Here is an 18011-nt window from a genome sequence, read left to right as displayed (position 1 = left end):
GCCTTGAATGCACCAGGATCCCTATGGGTGCTAGTTCAGATCCCAGCAGCCCCGCGTCCCATCTAGTTCCCTGCTTGTGTGCTGGGAAAGCAGCTGAGGACGACCCAAAGCCTTGGGACCCTGCACCTGTATGGGAGACTCGGAAGAAGCTCCAGGCTCCTGGCATCAGATCAGTCACCTGGGTAGTGAATTATTGGATAGAAGATCTTCCTCTCCATCTCTCCGTCTATATATGGCTTACTTTCCAGTAAAAATAAACAAATCTTTTTTTAAAAACGTTTAATTCACTGGAAGAAAATTTCTGAGAACCAATATACTTAAATTTTCAACCAAAAACCATTTTTTAAAAACAATGTCAAGGCACAATTTACAGTCCTGCTCATAGAAACTAATTTTAACATATTTTTAACAACTCAGCTTTTGTTTCAAGCACTTGCTTCTCTTCCTCCCCTCTAAGCACAAACCATTCATTCCATTTACAGAATGTTTGTTACACAAACATGAAAACATTTTTTTTAACAGGCAAAAAAAAAAGTTTCTACCTGTATAAACTCAATTGTACAGTCCAAACTCTTCTGAGAGTGCTCCTATCTGCCTCAAAAGTTAGCAGTAACAGTTAAGAGTTATAATATTATAACACTGGCAAAGAAAATCAAAAAGGGCACTGAAATACAAACACACTTATCTTGGGTGTTACCATTATTAATCTCTAGAAACACAAAATGAGTTTTGTAACTGTCTGAATCATAGTAAGCTTCTAAAAACATAATGATGCCCTTAACTGTTTGAAAATATCAACTCTAGAAGAAAAAATGACAGGTTAACTATACCATATAAGAAATGCCTCTCACTGTGGGTTTCCCTATAAGTAGAGCTTGAAACAGACCAAAATGCCAGTGCAAGCAGCAAAGGAATTTAGAAAGAGAAAAAGGAGGTGAAGGCAGCCAAATAAGACGCACTGTGAGAGTACTGGCCACAGAGGGTAACTGGAGTTCAGTCCCAAGGTTATCTTTGGGCAACAATGTTAACACCCAAAGAGGAAGCTCGTATCTCCCAACATTGATTAGCTGAGCACATGCTGTATATCGTAGGCAGCTGTTAACTCATAATTTCTGGAAGACCACAGAAGCCTTCCAAGAATCTGAGAAAAAAGCCTCCAGGCACCAAGGTACAAAAGTTACTTAGCCAGAGAACAGTGAAAGGACTGTTCAAAGGTCAAGGCAGGAAAATCAGAAGTAATGTTATCACCTCTTCCACTCAAAACATTGTAGCTGGACTGCTCTGCCACTGCACATATCCCAAAACACACCTACAGAGATGAGCATGGTTGGTCACTGCTCCACTTTAAATCTACTTCCCCACTCCTAACGTACCTGGGAAAGCAGCAGAGATGGACCAATTCACTTGGGCTACAGCCATGTGGACACTGCCATGCAAGAGCCATAGGTTATTCTAGCCTCAAGGTTTTGCCTCTGCAGCCATTTGGACATGAACCAGCAGACTGAAGACCTCTCCCCACAAACCCATCATACTGCTTGTCACACAAATTACATTTTTAAAAATGCTCTTTGATACTGCCACTATTTTTCCCCTTTGTATGAGATGAAAAGAATACTTCTTCACTGACAAATGACTAGCATGTGGTAGGCCCCTAACATGGGTGTGAGAAAGCCTAGAGCCAACACTGACATTCTTCCTCTGTACTGTCTAGATGACTTAGGTCATGTTGAAGAGGGTAAATGTCACACACAGCAAGTAAGTGTTATGGCACAGAACTGAAGTCAACACTTAGAATACCTGCATCCCACATCGGAATGCAGAGTCGCACTTTCTGATAATGCACCTGGGAAAGTGACAGCCCAGGTACATGAATCCTCGCCCCCCATGTGAGACACTGATAGAGCTGCAATCTCCTGGCTCCAGCCGGGCCTGGTCCAGGCTGCTGTGGGCATCCGCAGAATAAACAAGCAGGTGCAACATGTCGGCCTGTCTGCTTGCCTCTCTCTCAGATTTCAATCTCTCACCCTCCCAACCTCTCAGACTCCTTTAAAACCTTCTTTTTAAGAATCCTTAGTAAAGCTGGACTGCAACACCCATTGGTTCCAGTGGAAGTCGGGGCTGGAAATAGAACCAACCCAGCAACTGCAACCACCAGCTGATAGTGGCGATGGACTGTGCCAGGCCCTGTACTTGGTAGAACATACAAGAATCTGGTCTGGGAATACCTCAGACAAAGTTTCTTTGGAGATCTCCCCAATCGAAATGCTGGACTCAGAACCCAAACCATGAAAACACAGAGGACGGAACGAGTCAGTCAACTACCTCAGCTATATGTTGGCAGTGAAAAACTGGGCAAACGGTGACTCTAAGATGCACTATGTCAATCAGTAAATTCTTCAGCGACCTCTTCGTACTTGGAATAGTGAGACTGGCAGCACTTCATAACTGGTGAACTATCAAAACCACTTGAGCAAGACCCTCGGAGCATGCCCCACATCTGGGACCTGGGATGGGTGGGGCTTCTCCCTTAATATCCCCGTTTACCTCAGACACATGAAGGAAACAATATGGAAATAATAGTCTTACCCACTTTCCTATAGCCCTTGAACCTTTTTGCCCTAATCAACTATGTAAAGATTGTCAAAAATATAATTTAAAAAATGGAAAAAGTTCAAAAATAAATAAATAAATAAAATTTACAAATGCCAAAGGGCGGGAAAAAAAAAAAAAGAATCCTTGGTAAAAGAAAAGAGGAAGGGAAGGAGGAGAGGACCGGGAAAGGCAAATAAAGGGGGAAGGCAAGGACAGTGGAAGTAACAGGGAGGGAGGAAAGACCAGGGGCTACCGCTACAGCACAGTTTGGACTACTGCTTAGGACACCCACACCCCATATCGTAATAATGGCTCAAGTCCCAGCTACACAGTTTCTGGTCTCGCTTCCTGCTGATTAATCCTAGAAGGCAGCAGATGATGGCTCCACACCCAAGTGGAGACCCAGGTGGAATTTCAGACTTAAGACCTTCACCTGCCTCAGTCCTAAAGTTTGCGGGCATTTGGCAAGTGAACTACCACAGGGAAGCTCTCTAATAACTCTCTATCTCTTTCCCTGATTTTGTTTTTCAAGATGTTGAAAATTCAGAAAAATATTCTTTTAAAATTAAGCATAAGGGTCCAATGTGGTAGCCTAGCAGCTAAAGTCCTCGCCTTCCCTGTGCTGGGATCCCTTATGAGTACTGGTTCCTGTCCTGACTGCTCCACTTCCCATCCAGCTCCCTGCCTGTGGCCTGGGAAAGCAGTGGAGGACGGTCCAAAGTCTTGGGACCCTGCACCCACGTGAGAGACCTGAAAGCAGCTCTGGGCTCCTGGCTTTGGATTAGCTCAGCTCCAGCCATTGCAGTCACTTGAGGAGTTAACCATCGGACAGAAGATCTTCCTCTCTGTCTCTCCTCCTCTCTGATTATCTGACTTTGCAATCAAAATAAATGAATCTTAAAAAAAAAAAAAAAAACTTTATTTATTATCTGAAAGGCAAAGTGACAGAGAGAGAGGGACAAAGAGATCTTCTGTCTACTGCTTTACTCCCAGGCCAGGGTCGGGCCAGGTCACACTCAGATCCCACCTGGGTAATAGAGACCCAGATCCTTAGGTGACACTCTGTTTACTCAGGCACCTTAGCTGGGTACTGAAATTCAGCAAACGAGATTGGAACCAGTACTGATGTGATTGTGCTCGCACCCAAGTGACAGCCTAACCCTATGCACCACAGCACTGAATCCAAACGGATTAGTTTTTAGTCCACAAACCATACACATACAAATCACTCATTCAGAAAGTTAAACACCGTTTTATCTAGGATATTCTGTACTTCTGTTGATTTTCATTATAACGCACAACAGAGAGTCATAAGTGAGCAATGTGAGGGCCCTTTAACAGGAATATGAAATATTTAAGTTCTTGTACTGACCGGCTCAGAGTCATAGCAATAATCATCCCAGCTCTGTCTGAGGGCTTTCTTTGTTATCTGAAAGTAAGGCAGATTAGTTAGGTAGAGGAAACGGTTATTAAATTTCAGTTAGCTCTGCTACTACTGTTATCCAAAGAAATGTTATTGTGCATAGCAAGACAAAACAAGAAAAAGGCAAGTTAAGATTCAGGTTCTGAGAGAAAGTATCCTACCACATCCAACCCACAGATCCTTCTGCCAGGCACGGATAAATTGCTTAAACCCATATCCTATGAACACTGATATTATGACAAGACTATGTCTTACATACTAGTATACTAATTACAAAAATATTCAGACAGCCAATCTCAGGATTATTCTGGTATTAAACTACTTTGGTAATCACCATTTTATGAAAACATAAAATACTGGGGCTGGCACAGTGGCACAGGGGGTTAGGTTGCTGCTTGTGATCATAGCACCTTATATATAGGAGTGCTTGTTCAAATCCTGCTTCATCCACTTGCAAATCAGCTCCGTAAAATGTGCCTGGGAAGGTAGTCAAGAATGGCCCAAGTACTTGAGCAGCTGTCACACATGTGGGAGACCAAGAATGAGTTCCTGGCTTCCACCTAACACAGCCCTGGCAGTGGAGGCCGTCTGAGGCGTGAACCAGCAGATAAAGATCATACTCTCTTTCTCTCTGCCCATCCCTTTTATCTCTATCATTTGGCCTTTCAAATAAATCAATCTTTAAAAAAAAAAGGAAAACCAAGGAAAGAAAGAATACACTGTGAATCTTAATAAAAGTCTAAGCATTTATTTTAAAACTTTAAACATATAATCTTTGAGCCATCAAAGCATCAATTAATTAGAAAATTTTTGCAAGAATTTTCTTTAACTATAATGGAATTTCCACAGACATGACATCTCAGTTCAAACAAGTGAAAAATAAGGAGTTGGCAATGTGAAATAGCGTGTAAGCCACTGTCTGCAACACCAGCATTCCATATGAGTACCACTTCCACTCCCAGCTGTTCCACCTCCAATGGAGCTTCTACTAACATGCCTGGGAAAAGCAGTGGAGAATGGCCCAAGTTCTTGGGCTCTACCATGCACACAAGAGACGTGGAGGAAGCCCCTGGCTTCTGGCATCGGCCTGGCCCACCTCTGGTCACTGAGCCATTGGGCAGTGAAATAGTAGATGAAAAATTTCTCTCTACACCTCCCTGCCACCCCTTAACTCTGCCTTTAAAAATTGTTAAAAGAGAATTTATTAAATTCCATTACTATTTATTTTAGAATTCTTGTTAATAAGCGTAATAACAAAACTAGAGAAACTTGTGCCATGACACTTGTGAGTTACTACTGACTATGAAAGCTTAATTGTAAGTGTTGAGTTTTGAAGATCCAAACTTTCTAAGTCATTTGCCTTTGGTGCAACATAATGTACATAATTCAAGAGAAATATTACAAAATAATACATGATCATACTCTATGTCAACACAATGACATCAGGCAAAGAGGTGTACATCCTAGATCTCAAAACATACAATGCAGGTTCCAAGTACTTCCTCATAAAGACAAGCGTTAAATACTGGTAACATTTGTCATCCTTGGTCCATGGAAGACAAATCACTTCAGAAACCTTTACAAGCTTTAACCACTTTTCTAATAATGTGGTAATAATAAACAGCTTATTAATATTTTTGTGAAGAATTTCAAAAATGCATATATAACCAGTATTTCAATATGATGATGCTTATATTAATTTTTATATTTGAAAGCTGCATCACGTAAATTTCTAGATTACACCCATGAAAGTGCTGGCTAACATCCATCACCAGTTTTGGCAAACAAACCTAGAAGAAAAGCTTTTCTCAGAAGCTAAAATTTAACAGTGCCCTACATTTCAGAAACCATGACCTCCCTTCTCACCTGATTGAGATAGTGATACTCTTCTGGCTGCTTAAGGTGGAATGCTAACCTCTCTTCTTCACTCGCGCCTGCCAGGAGGTAATAGAATACATGGTAGTTCCTGTTGGAAATGAAGAATTTTATAAGGAACTTTATAATGATCATGAGTTGTGGTTATCATTTAACTACAAAAACAAAGCAAAAAGTAAACAATAAAACAGTAAAACGAGCTTTGTTTTGCTCTCTAATGACAAATGTGGTAAGTTCACCAGGTATACCTGTAAAATAGAATGATTTTTAGATGTGAATACACAGGACGGATGAAGCCAACAAAATGCAAGTTTAAGGCCTCTGAAAAAAATCTCTCGTGCACAGAACCAAGAAGAACCTGTCAGATTCACCAGAATTACTTTTTTAATTCTGAAAATTAAACAAAGGCTTGCAATCATCTACAGAGTCAATTTACTCAAGAAAAGCAGCTGAATCTTCTGCAGCATTTTAATCTGTGCCATTTCGTGCCCTGCTCACCAGCTGCACAGATGTCTTCAACACCGCAGCCCACAACGGCACATAGCAGATGGGCAGCCCCCAGCCAGGGCAGAACTGGCTGGGAACTTGTTCCGAGCCTCACACCCTAACAAAGACCATTATCTCAACTGTTTGGTGATCTCCTAGAAGAAATTGTGTTGCAGACTGACTTTATACGACCTGATTCAAAGTTCACATGATACCAACATTTTTCCCACAGAAGAATTTACAGCACACTCCAGCCATCTGAAGCAGAGGATGAAAGACAAGCAACAGGCTAATCAAAAACGCTTAGAAGAAAGAGCTGCTGAGTGATCTCCCTGAGTAATAGCTCCATTACATTGCTGGGCATGTGGGAGAAGACAGCCCACACACATGCATGAGGATATACCAGCCAAGACTGCATGCCCTCCCAGAGAAGACTACATGAACTTCCATGTTCTCCTCGCCGGCTAAACCTGAGGCTTGGCACAAGCAAAAAACAAAGACTGCTGCGTGCTGAAGGCACAGCTGAATATATACAACTTCCTGTGACAAAATCACAAAAACACACAGTAGGAATAAAAACAACAATCACAAACTTGGGCCTGCTTTCCCAGGCCACAAACAGGGAGCTGGCTGAGAAGTGAAGCAACGAGTTGGTACCCATATTGGATGCTTGCACCACAGGCACAGGCTCTACATCACATGTAGACCTCAAAAAAGTTTTCACGGAATATCAAAATCAAGCTATTACTCAGCAAAACTGCATCATTACAAATTACAACCTCTACAATCTCCAGGGCAATCACTAAAAAATACACACACAACATTATGAAAGCAGTAACAACAAAATTCAGACAGTACCCTAGAACATGTTTATTTAACATAAAAGAAGGGAGTAATGGAACATAAAAACAAAACCATCATCCATAAAACAAACAGCAGGGGGTCTTCACCGAGCAACAGCAAGATAAGCCACCACCAGCAATACAGGTCCATAAGGAGTACCAATTTAAGTACAAGCCGCTCCATTCCTGACCGAACTCCCTGCTAATATCCCTAGAAAAGTTGGCAGACTGTCCAAGTACTTGGAATCTGCCACCTATATAGAACACCCTGATGCAGTTCCTGACTTCTGGAGTCAACCTGACCCAGGCTGGGTTCTTGTGGCCATTAGGGAAATAAATCAATTGACAGAAGATTTATCTATCACACTCACACACAATGACTCTCCCTCTTTCTATAACTCTACCTTTCAAATAAATTATAGAAGCAAGCACAGTGGCACAGGGATTAAGCCACCACCCCCCGCACTGATTGAAGTTCCAATTGCTCCACTTCCAATCCAGCTCCCTGCCATGTGCAGAAGATAGCCAAGGTGTCTGCGCTCCTGCCACCACGAGACCCGGTGGAGTTCCAGGATCCAGCAACTGATCCTAAATCATTTCTAGATTTCCTGTATTACATATTATAATACAATGTATGCAAACAGCTGATGATAAGGGAAAATGTCTACACATGTTCGGGTCAAACAAATTTTTTTCCCCAAATACTTTTTTCTTTTAGAAGATGTTTTGCTTTATTTAAAAGGCACAGTTAGAAATATCTGCCAGCCGCTGGTTTACTCCCCAATGCCTACAACAGCTGAAGCTGGGCGGGCTGAAGCCAGAAGCCTCTTCCAGATCTCCCACACGGACACAAAAGCCGCTGATTTTCTCGGGTTCATTAGCAGGGAGCTATACCAGAAGCAGAGCAGCCAGGATTACCTCTCATGCTACAGCACCAGCTCCCCCAACCTCCAAATACTTTCAACCAACAGATGGCTGATCCAGATGCAGAACTAATGGACACAAGAACCACCTACCGACCAGAACAGGGAAGAGCTGAAGCAGTACTAACAGAGACTCATACCCCTAAGCTTGGGCTTTGCAATTAAAGCTATAAACTAACTTGCTTTAAATAATTTTGGCAATAAATTAGATGACCTAGGTGAAACAGACAAATGTGACTAAGAAAGAAAACTAAACACATCCATGTCAACTGAAGAGTCTGAAATAGCATTCATATACGTACAGTCCAAAACCAAATAGCTTTTCCAGTGAATCCTACAACACATTAAAAAGTTAATCCAATTCTTCCAAAATTCTTCCAAAAATGTATTGGGGAAAAATGTATATCTCATTCTATGAATCAATAAAGAATACCCAGATAACATCCCAAGAAAACTTAAAAGCAGTATTTGAATGCCAAGAGAAAAATTCTCAATAAAATACTAGCAAACCAAATCCAGTCACACCTTGTAAGCATTACATGTTCATAGACTTGTAAATCAACTTCATCAGCTTGTAAATTCTGGATCTTTACCACCCATACACCATCTCAAACTCAGTAAAACAGGCTTAACAGCCCCCACCACATTGTTAAAATGTACTACAAAGTTACCCATAGCCTTCTGTTTAACTGCAAATGATAAAGGCTGCAAATCTTTATAAAGTTATTATTTAATTAGAAACCTTGGGAACTAGCAGTGTGGCACAGCACGTAAAGCTGCCTCCTACAACGCCAGCATCCCACACAGGCTCCAGTTGCTCCACTTCCAATCTAGCTAGCTGCTAATGTGCCTAGCACAGTGTAAGACAGCCCAGTCCTTGGGAGACCTAGAGGAATCTCCTGGCCTCTGGCTTAGACCAGTCCAGCTACAGATACTGCAGCCATCTACTGAGTGAACCAGTGGATGGGAAAGTTTCTCTCTGTAATTCTCCTTCTCTCTCTCTATTATTCTTTCAAACAAATAAATAATTTTTAAGTTATAAGTTCTTAATTAGCATTTTGTATATCTTTCATACAATCCTCTGAGCAACTGTACAATGTCTTTCATTCTATAGAATGGAAAAAAAAGTACCAAAAGAAAAAAGTGGGGACCCGGCGGCGTGGCCTAGCACTTAAAGTCCTCGCCTTGAAGGCCCTGGGATCCCATATGGGCACCTGTTCTAATCCCGGCAGCTCCACTTCCCATCCAGCTCCCTGCTTGTGGCCTGGGAAAGCAGTTGAGGACGGCCCAATGCATTGGGACACTGCACCCGCGTGGGAGACCTGGAAGAGGTTCCTGGTTCCCGGCATCGGATCGGCATAGCACCGGCCCGTTGCGGCTCACTTGGGGAGTGAAACATCGGATGGAAGATCTTCCTCACTGTCTCTCCTCCTCTCTGTATATCTGACTTTGTAATAAAAATAAATCTTTAAAAAAAAAAGTGGGGGTCTGTACAATTTTAACCTCTGATTCTTATCTTCACTATGTCTCACTAAAACACAACACACATCATATACCTCTCCGATACGTGGATTCTTCATCTTCTGTATATTAAACAGAACATCTCTAGTGTCCCATAAACCTGAACAATGCAAGCAAATTGAACATTATGGAAAACTTTCCTCAAAGATGAATGATCCAAGACAAATAGCAATAAGGTGCCACCTGAGAACGGCTGTCCTGTTCTGACAGTCTCCCAACAATTAAAAAGGGCTATTGGTCTAAAATCATGAAAAGCTGCATCTTACAGCCTCTGAAATACTGCACTGTTTAACCATGAAAGAACTAACAATTATACATAAAACCAAATTTAAGGATCTTTATATACAAAAAGCCTAGATGTCAATCTATATGGCATAAACTATATCTAATTATACAAATAAAACCATGTACCGTTCATTATGCTCTTGGTAAACAAGTCTGGATTTCTCCAAAAGGTACTTTTCAACGTAGGCACTGGAAGAAAAATAAAACTGGTGAATATGAATAATAAAGTTTGCTATGTGGTAGATAAGTATTTATACAGCATGATGAAAAACCACAAAGACTATTATTACTCCAGATCATTTCAGTATATTACTGCAATTGATTATGCCATGTTGCTAGGGTCATCCAGGTTAAATTCATAAAGTCATAACTATTTTGCATGCTTCAACAAAGTAAATATAAAGTCAGAATTTTTTTAAAGATTTATTTATTTTATTGGAAAGATATACAGAGAGAAGGAGAGACAAAAAAGATCTATCCGCTGATTCACTCCCCAAGTGGCCACAACAGCTGCAATTGAACCAATCCAAAGTTTGGACCCTCTGCCGGGTCTCCCACATGGGTGGCATGGTGCCAAGGCTTTTGGCCATCCTCAACTGCTTTCCCAGGGAACAAGCAAGGAGCTGGATGGGAAGCAGGGCAGCCGGGACACAAATGAGCGTGCACACAGGATCCCAGTGCATGCAAGGTAAGGACTTTAGCCACTAGGCTATCGTGCAAAGTCCAGAATTTTTTTTTTTCTTTGAATTTGGAAAGGCAGATTTACAGAGAGGAGAGACAGAGAAAAATATCTTTGGTCCGCTGGTTCACTCCCCAAATGGTTGCAATGGCTGCAGTCTGCAGTTGAGCAGATCCAAAGCCAAGAGCCAGAAGCTTCTTCTGGATCTCCCATGCAGGTGCAGGGTCCCAAGACACTGACCCATTATTCACTGCTTTCCCAGGCCACAAGCAGAGCTGGATGGTAAATGCAGCAGCCAGGACACAAACCAGTGCCCATATGGGATGCCAGCCCGTGGAGATGGAGGATTATCCAGTTGAACCAATGCGCCAGCCCCCAATAAACTCAGAACTTCAAAACCTGGTACACCAGGCCTTCCACAATACATGACTATTCTTCACAGTCACATTCCTGTTCAAATTCTCATAGGTACTATACTTGGGCAAGACTGCTAAATAATACAGAAAGAAATATGCTGTTTTTTCTTTATATTAATATGATGTCACATCCTGAGATTTACTTACATATTATCTATTATTTTACTAAATAAACATTCATTTACTGGGCAGTAAAGAACAAGCAGTACAGAAATGGATATACTTGGTACTGCATAATGGCTCAATTGGCTGATCTAGTCTAGGCAGGTAGCTAGTTCAGGGTCACAAGTCTGAAAGCAGCACCTCACCTGTTTGTGTAATATTTTCCCTCCACTCATGTGTCAGTTAATCCATACCCATCATTACCTGGGTCTTGGGAGGGAGGGGGAGACTGCAATGTCACTAGTCACCCCCTCAAGCCCTGTAAAAAGCCTGTGTGAGAAGGCACTCATCCTTTAGGTCCTCTTGGCCCTTTTGGGTGCCACTTCCACAGTGGGGCTCTTTCTTAACCTCCCCCTCTCCCACATTCTCTTGATTCCTGCTGGCAGACCCTAAGAACAATCTCTGTAAGTTAAGAATAAAAGTATCAATCTCTCTATCCCTTACCCCTTTTCTTTCTGACTCAAGGTCCAAGTTAGCTTGTATTCCTCACCCTCTAAACATTACCCCTTTACCACTTTAAACCATGTTGATACTTGTGCTTAAAATGCTTTTTAAGTAAAAGAACCTAGGAAATATTTAACTGAAAACCTAGACCACAACACAAGTGCTGGAATCCCTTATGGGTGTTGGTTCTGTCCTGGCTGCTCTACTCCTGATCCAGAATCTTGCCTGTGGCCTGGGAAAGTGGCAAAGGACGGCCCAAAGCTCTGGGACTCTACACCCAAGTGGGAAACCAGAAGTAGTTTCTGGCTCATGACTTCAGATCGGCTCAATTCCAGTCACTGTAGCCCTGTGGGGAGTGAACCATCAAATGAAAGATCCTTCTGTTGCTGCTCTGTAAATCTGCCATTCCAGTAAAAAAAAAAAAAAAAAAAAAAAAAAATCTAAAATCCACTAAGCTTTAAAAAAGATGTTTTTAGTTAAAAAAAAAAACAAATCTTTGCACTCTAGTTGAATGGTTTTATAACTTGCACAGGGGCAAGCATCACCTAGTACTTGGGAAACCATAAAACAAAACTTTCCCTCCTTAAAAGGCACTCCCTCTGCAATGTACTTCTTTCCATTTGTTCTCATGTGATTGCTAAATTTGATCCAGAAGGCAACAACTTCTCAGTGTAACTAAGACAAGGCAGGAGACACAGCCACTGTGCAGGGTCATTGAGAAGGCCCCACTAAATGTGAACAGAAGCACTTTCCATATGCGCGGCCTGTGTCCCAGAGGAGCAGTAAATAGCTACCCAACATCTGATGAAACTACAGCCGTCAGTAAACCTTAAAAATTAAGGATCAGATGTCTCTGAATGGGGAATGAAATGGGGCAGCTAGATAGCCAGCTTTTAAGGTCATAAGTTAGAAGCTGACTAAGGTGCTGAGTTGGGAAGGAAGGGACAGTCCACACCAACATCCATTTGTAACAAGAGAAACTGAGATGGGAGTGTGGAGATATCAAAGAAAACAGGGGATCCCTGTGTAGCTACTAAGTATTTTTTCTATGGACCTAAAGCCTCTCTAAAAGAACACAGTCTACTAACTTATTTAACAAGCTATAAAAGACATTTCTAGGCCCGGTACAATAGTTCAGCTGACTGACACTCTCCTCAAGTGCTGGGATCCCATAGTGCACTGGGTCATGTCCCAGCTGTTCCAGCTCCCTGCTTCTGGCCTGGGAGAGCAATAGAGGATGGCCCAAAGCTTTGGGACCCTGTACCCACGAGAGAGACCTGGAAGAAGTTCCTGGTTCCTGGCTTTGGATCTGCTCAGCTCCAGTTGTTGCAGTCATTTGGGAAGCGAACCAGCAGATGGAAGATCTTTCTCTCTGTTTCTCCTTCTCTCTGTAAATCTGCCTTTCCCATAAAAATAAATACAGCTTAAAAAAAGTGCCATCAAAAGGGCAGTCTAATATGAGATGCCATGTCACAGGTGGTGCTTAATATGCTGTGCCACAACATTCGACCCTCCCCCCGCAATCAAAAAAAAAAAAATTAAGATAATGCTGGCACAACCAGAGAACTATGACTACAGATTGAAAAGTTGAACAGATTGAAAAGGAACTACAATAATCAGGTCAAGTTAACTCACTTCGAAAACAATTCAAATAAATTATGTAAGACACAGAAGAACAAATTATTAATGATTAGTAAATCTAGGTTAAAGGTGCATGAGTATTAAGCTCACCTTTCAAGTCTCCTGTGCTTTAACTTTTTACAAAAGATAAAAATGTACGGAAGAAATAATTTCAATGCAAACGCCAATGTCAGTATTCTCATTAAAAATCAAATCAACAGTCCTTAGTTATAAAGAGGTAATGACACAAAATAAAAACATGCTCCCAGGTACACTATCATTAAATAACAATACTTACCCAAGTACCGTGCCTGTTTCCTGGTAATTTACTTGAATAAACTTGCCAAAACGACTTGAATTGTTATTATGAGCTGTCTTTGCATTTCCAAAGGCCTGACAAAATTTAAAAAAAAAACTCTAGTAAGTTTCATTTTATAAATAACTATATGCATTTTTTAATGCTTTTCAGGTCACCTTAAAAAGACAAGGCAGTGAATAGATAGTGGAAAGGCGACCCACTCACAGAGTCATACTCCTACCCTAAGTTCAGGTAAGATAAAAGCAAATAACTGGGTGTTCCTCTGAAAAAGAAACCTTACTTGTACAAACTAAACACTCAATGCCAGCATTGTGGTACAGTGGGTCAAGCCACAGCTACTGCACTGGCATCCCACTTGTGTGCTGGTTTATGTCCAGGATGCTCTACTTCCAATTAAGCTCCCTGGCCAGGGAAAAACAGCCGAACACGGACAAAGTACATACACCCCTGCCACCACGCGGAAGATCTATACAAACAGGCTAAAGCCTGACCAGCCTTTGCATCTGTCTGAAGTGTGAGCCAGCAGATGAAATAGTTCTGCCATTCAAATAAATAAATCTGTAAAACACATAAACACACACACGGGCTAGCAGTGTTAAAGATATCCCATAGCCTGACTCCCTCATGGTGGTTACACAGGCATATAGGCTTATCAAAACTTTTCCAGGGGGATACTGCATGGTGATATGGCAGCTTAAGGTGCTGCCTGTAATGCCAGCATCCCATATGGAAGCCAGTTTGAGCTCCAGTTGCTCCATTTCCAGTGCAGCTGCCTGAGAATGTGCCTGAGTTAAGTAGCAGATGATGGCCCAAGCCCTTGGGCTCCTGCATCCACGTGGAAACCCAGAAGAAGCAGCTGGCTTCAGTCTGGCCCAACCCTGGCCACTGCTGCCTTCCGGGAAGTGAGTCAGTACATGGAAGATCTTCCTCTTTGTGTCTTCCCTCACTTTCTCTCCCTTCGTCTCTCTCTTCATCTCTCTCTCTCCATCTCTCTATTCCTCTTCCTCCACCTCCACCCTGTAATGGCCTTTCAAGTAAATAAATAAATGCTGATATACCTGCTTCAACCCTGTCCATTTTATTATATATTATAGCAATAACATTTATAAAAATTTAAATTAAAAAAAAAAGTAAAGCCATTGCCCTAGGCTAAGCCATTCACCTTCTATTTGAAGAAACAAAAGTAGAAAACACAGAGATGATTCACTGCAGAATTTTCCACTCAGATCTCATTGGGAAGGGAAAACCTCCAACTCCAATTTCTCAGACTAGTTATTTAACACTTGCTAAATGCAAAGCCATCCATGAATAGAAATGTAACAGTGCAGGGCATGTGAATGGGCGCACATGCACACACACACGCACAGACACGCACACAGGTGAGGAGGGAAACTCACGTGAAAACCTGTCAGTCCCTAAAGGACAATCCAATCAGGAATTCTACGCTAAAGCCTACCCACCTGTTCTAGATGGTTCAAATGTGATCTCAAGCTGGAAAGCCATCACTTTACTTCCTCTGTAATTACAGATTCACCAGTCTTAACAAGGAAATTATTTCTTGAGATAGTTTGTATGAAACATCCCTCACATATGTATTTAAATGTGTATTTAAACAGTGATAACAGCAGCCCTGGCTCTCCAACACCACAAAACCACTACACAAAAAAGTGAGGCCTTGGTGAGGCTGGAATAGAATAGTTACTCCATTTTGCCATTTCTTTCTCTCTCGACCATGGCATGTTTTCCCCCTAAAGGAATTCTGAAAATTTACTTAGCAAAGAAACATGAAATGCAGAAATGTCAATTTCATCACTTAAATGTCAAATGCTTTATATGCAAGCTTAGATATAAGAAATGTGAGTGTATGATATTCTATTTCTATTCCATATGTGTCACTTCTGAAGGCTCCGACGCCAACAACTAATGAGAATCTTTGCTTGCTAATTCCTCTGACTGCAATAAAGCCCCATCACTCGGTAAAGGCATCCAGGACCACTCCAACAGACAGCTTTGCGACACACACATTACCGTGAGTTTCTATGGAAGGCAGCTAATCATGAGAAATATGCCCAACTTCAATTACAGCCACAACACACTTAACCACACAATTATCAGAATGACTAGAAGCAAAACTAACAATGATACTGTTGTTGGCCATGCACAATCAAAAACACACATGACACCAGAGGGGAAGCCAGAACAGAAAGGCAACTCTGAAAGACACATGAGTCTCACAAATCAGTTACACTTACGCTGACTATATGACCCAGCAGTCCCACTTCTTGATGCTTACTAAACACACAGAAACAAATGTCATTGCATAAGTTTTATCTGAGACACTCATAAAAAAAAAGTTAGAAACACTAGAATATCGCTCAACAATGACATCCAGAAACTGAGGTAGTTACAAAATGGAGTGTTACTCAGCTCCAGCAACAATTAACATATTCAGCAACTGGAAGCAGGTAGACATTTGGATGTCCAAGCCCCACAGCAAAGCACTTGGGTTCAACATCTGCCTCTGGGTCCCTGCCCCAGCTTCCTGCTCATGTAGATCCCGGGAGGCAGCAAGTGATGGTTCAACCTACTGGCTTCCAACCTCCCACATATGAGATCTGGAATAAACCTCCAGCTCCAAGCATCAGACCCATGTCTAGTGCCAATGAAGGTAAACGGAGAGCCTCCACCCCTCAATCTCATTCTCTACCCATATCCTTCACCCATCAAATAAAAAAAAAAATTCGAAAAATCAACCTGGATGAATCACAAAGATAAAACTTCCGAACAAGGAAACATCAGACTCAAAATTTTGCATAATATGATTCCATTTATGACATTCTCAAACAGGAAAGAACAGCCATGGAGAATAAACAACAGACGTGCGAGAGTTTGGTGCCACCTGCAGTGCTGGCATCCCATGTGCGTACCGGCTCAAGTGCCAGCTGCTCCACTTTCAATCCAGCTCTGTGCTAATGCAACTGGAAACACAGTGGAAGACGGTCCAAGGGCTTGGGCCCCTGCACCCACATGGGACACCCAGAGGAAGCTCCTGACTCCTGGATTCAGACAGATCCAGATCCAACCATTGTGGCCATTTGGGAAGTGAATCAGTGCATCAAAGATCTCTAACTCTGCTTTTCAAATAAATAAGTATATATTTTAAAACACACAGACACAAGCAACAGCCTTTAATGAATATAAGCAGTTTAGAGGAAATGAAGAAAAGGAGGAAGAGTGTAGGGAGTCCATACAGTACTCAGACTATTCCATATCCACACTACACACAGATTCTACAAATTAATGCTTTAAAACTCAGAATTTTATTGTACAATTATTTGTGTTTTTTAAAAAGCTTTATAACTCCTTAAAAAAAGTGAAGCCACTTAAAAATGAAGGCAAGCCAGCAAAACTGCCATCTGCAACAACCAGCATTCTGTATCACAGTGCCAGCTCAGGTACTGACTGTGCCGCTGCTGCTCCAGCACCCTGTTCAAGTTCCCAGGACAGCAGCAGAGGACCGGCCAGGTACTCGGACACCTACCCCTCGCATGGGAAACCCGGACTGAGCTCCAGGGTCCTGGTCTGGGTCGGGACAAGCGCCAGCCAGGAGGCTATTCGGGCAGTGAAACAGGAGATCACAGGTTCTAGTACCTATCACTGTGTCATGCTGTCTGTGTAACTACTTCAACTAAACAAAAGAATCTTTCAAAATTGTCAACAGTGAAGGTAAAGGAGGGCCTAGCGCAGCAGCCTAGTGCTTACAGTCCTTGTCTCGCAGGCACCCGGATTCCATACCGGCATTGGTCATAATCCCGGCAGCCATACTTCCCATCCAGCTTCCTGTTCGTGGCCTGGGAAAGCAATTAAGGACAGCCCAAGGCTTTGGGACCTGCACCCACATGGGAAAACCAGAAGAAGCTCCAGGTTCCTGACTTTGGATCAGTGCAGCTTCAGCCAATACAGTCACTTGGAGAATGCATCAATGGATGGAAAATTTTGTGTGTGTCTCTCTTCCTCTCTTTATATCTGCCTTTACAATAAAAATAAATTCAACTTTAAAAAGAATTTGGGCCCGGTGCTGTGGCCTAGCACCAAAAGTCCTCACCTTAAATATGCCAGGATCCCATATGGGCGCCGATTCTAATCCCCGCAGCTCCACTTCCCATCCAGCTCCCTGCTTGTGGCCTGGGAAAGCAGTCAAGGATGGCCCAAAGCCTTGGGAACCTGCACCCGCTTGGGAGACCTGGAGGAAGTTCCTAGCTCCTGGCTTCAGATCAGTGCAGCACTGGCCGCCATTGTAGTCACTTGGGGAGTGAATCATCAGACGGAAGATCTTCCTCTCTGTCTCTCCTGCTCTCTGCCTTTCCAACAAAAATAAATAAACCTTTTAAAAAATGTGAATATGAAGGGATTATGTTTTTATC

At 42.2% G+C, this 18011-nt stretch overlaps 1 protein-coding gene across 1 annotated transcript in view; it reads right to left on the bottom strand.

Moving 5' to 3' along the window:
- MYO9A (myosin IXA) overlaps nt 1-18011 on the bottom strand; it is a 235314-nt gene that overhangs the window by 165072 nt on the left and 52231 nt on the right. Inside the window, exons 3-6 of the mRNA XM_058665444.1 lie at nt 13567-13661; nt 10074-10136; nt 5882-5981; nt 3965-4021 (exon numbers count right to left, since the gene is read on the bottom strand). Of these exons, the coding sequence (XP_058521427.1) occupies nt 3965-4021; nt 5882-5981; nt 10074-10136; nt 13567-13661 (315 nt within the window). The remainder of the gene's footprint in view (nt 1-3964; nt 4022-5881; nt 5982-10073; nt 10137-13566; nt 13662-18011) is intronic.

The sequence above is a fragment of the Ochotona princeps genome, chromosome 6 (assembly GCF_030435755.1).
Source record: "Ochotona princeps isolate mOchPri1 chromosome 6, mOchPri1.hap1, whole genome shotgun sequence".
Classification (NCBI taxonomy): Eukaryota; Metazoa; Chordata; class Mammalia; order Lagomorpha; family Ochotonidae; genus Ochotona; species Ochotona princeps.
Note: the sequence above shows the minus strand (reverse complement) of the source record. Positions and strands in the feature narration are given on the sequence as shown.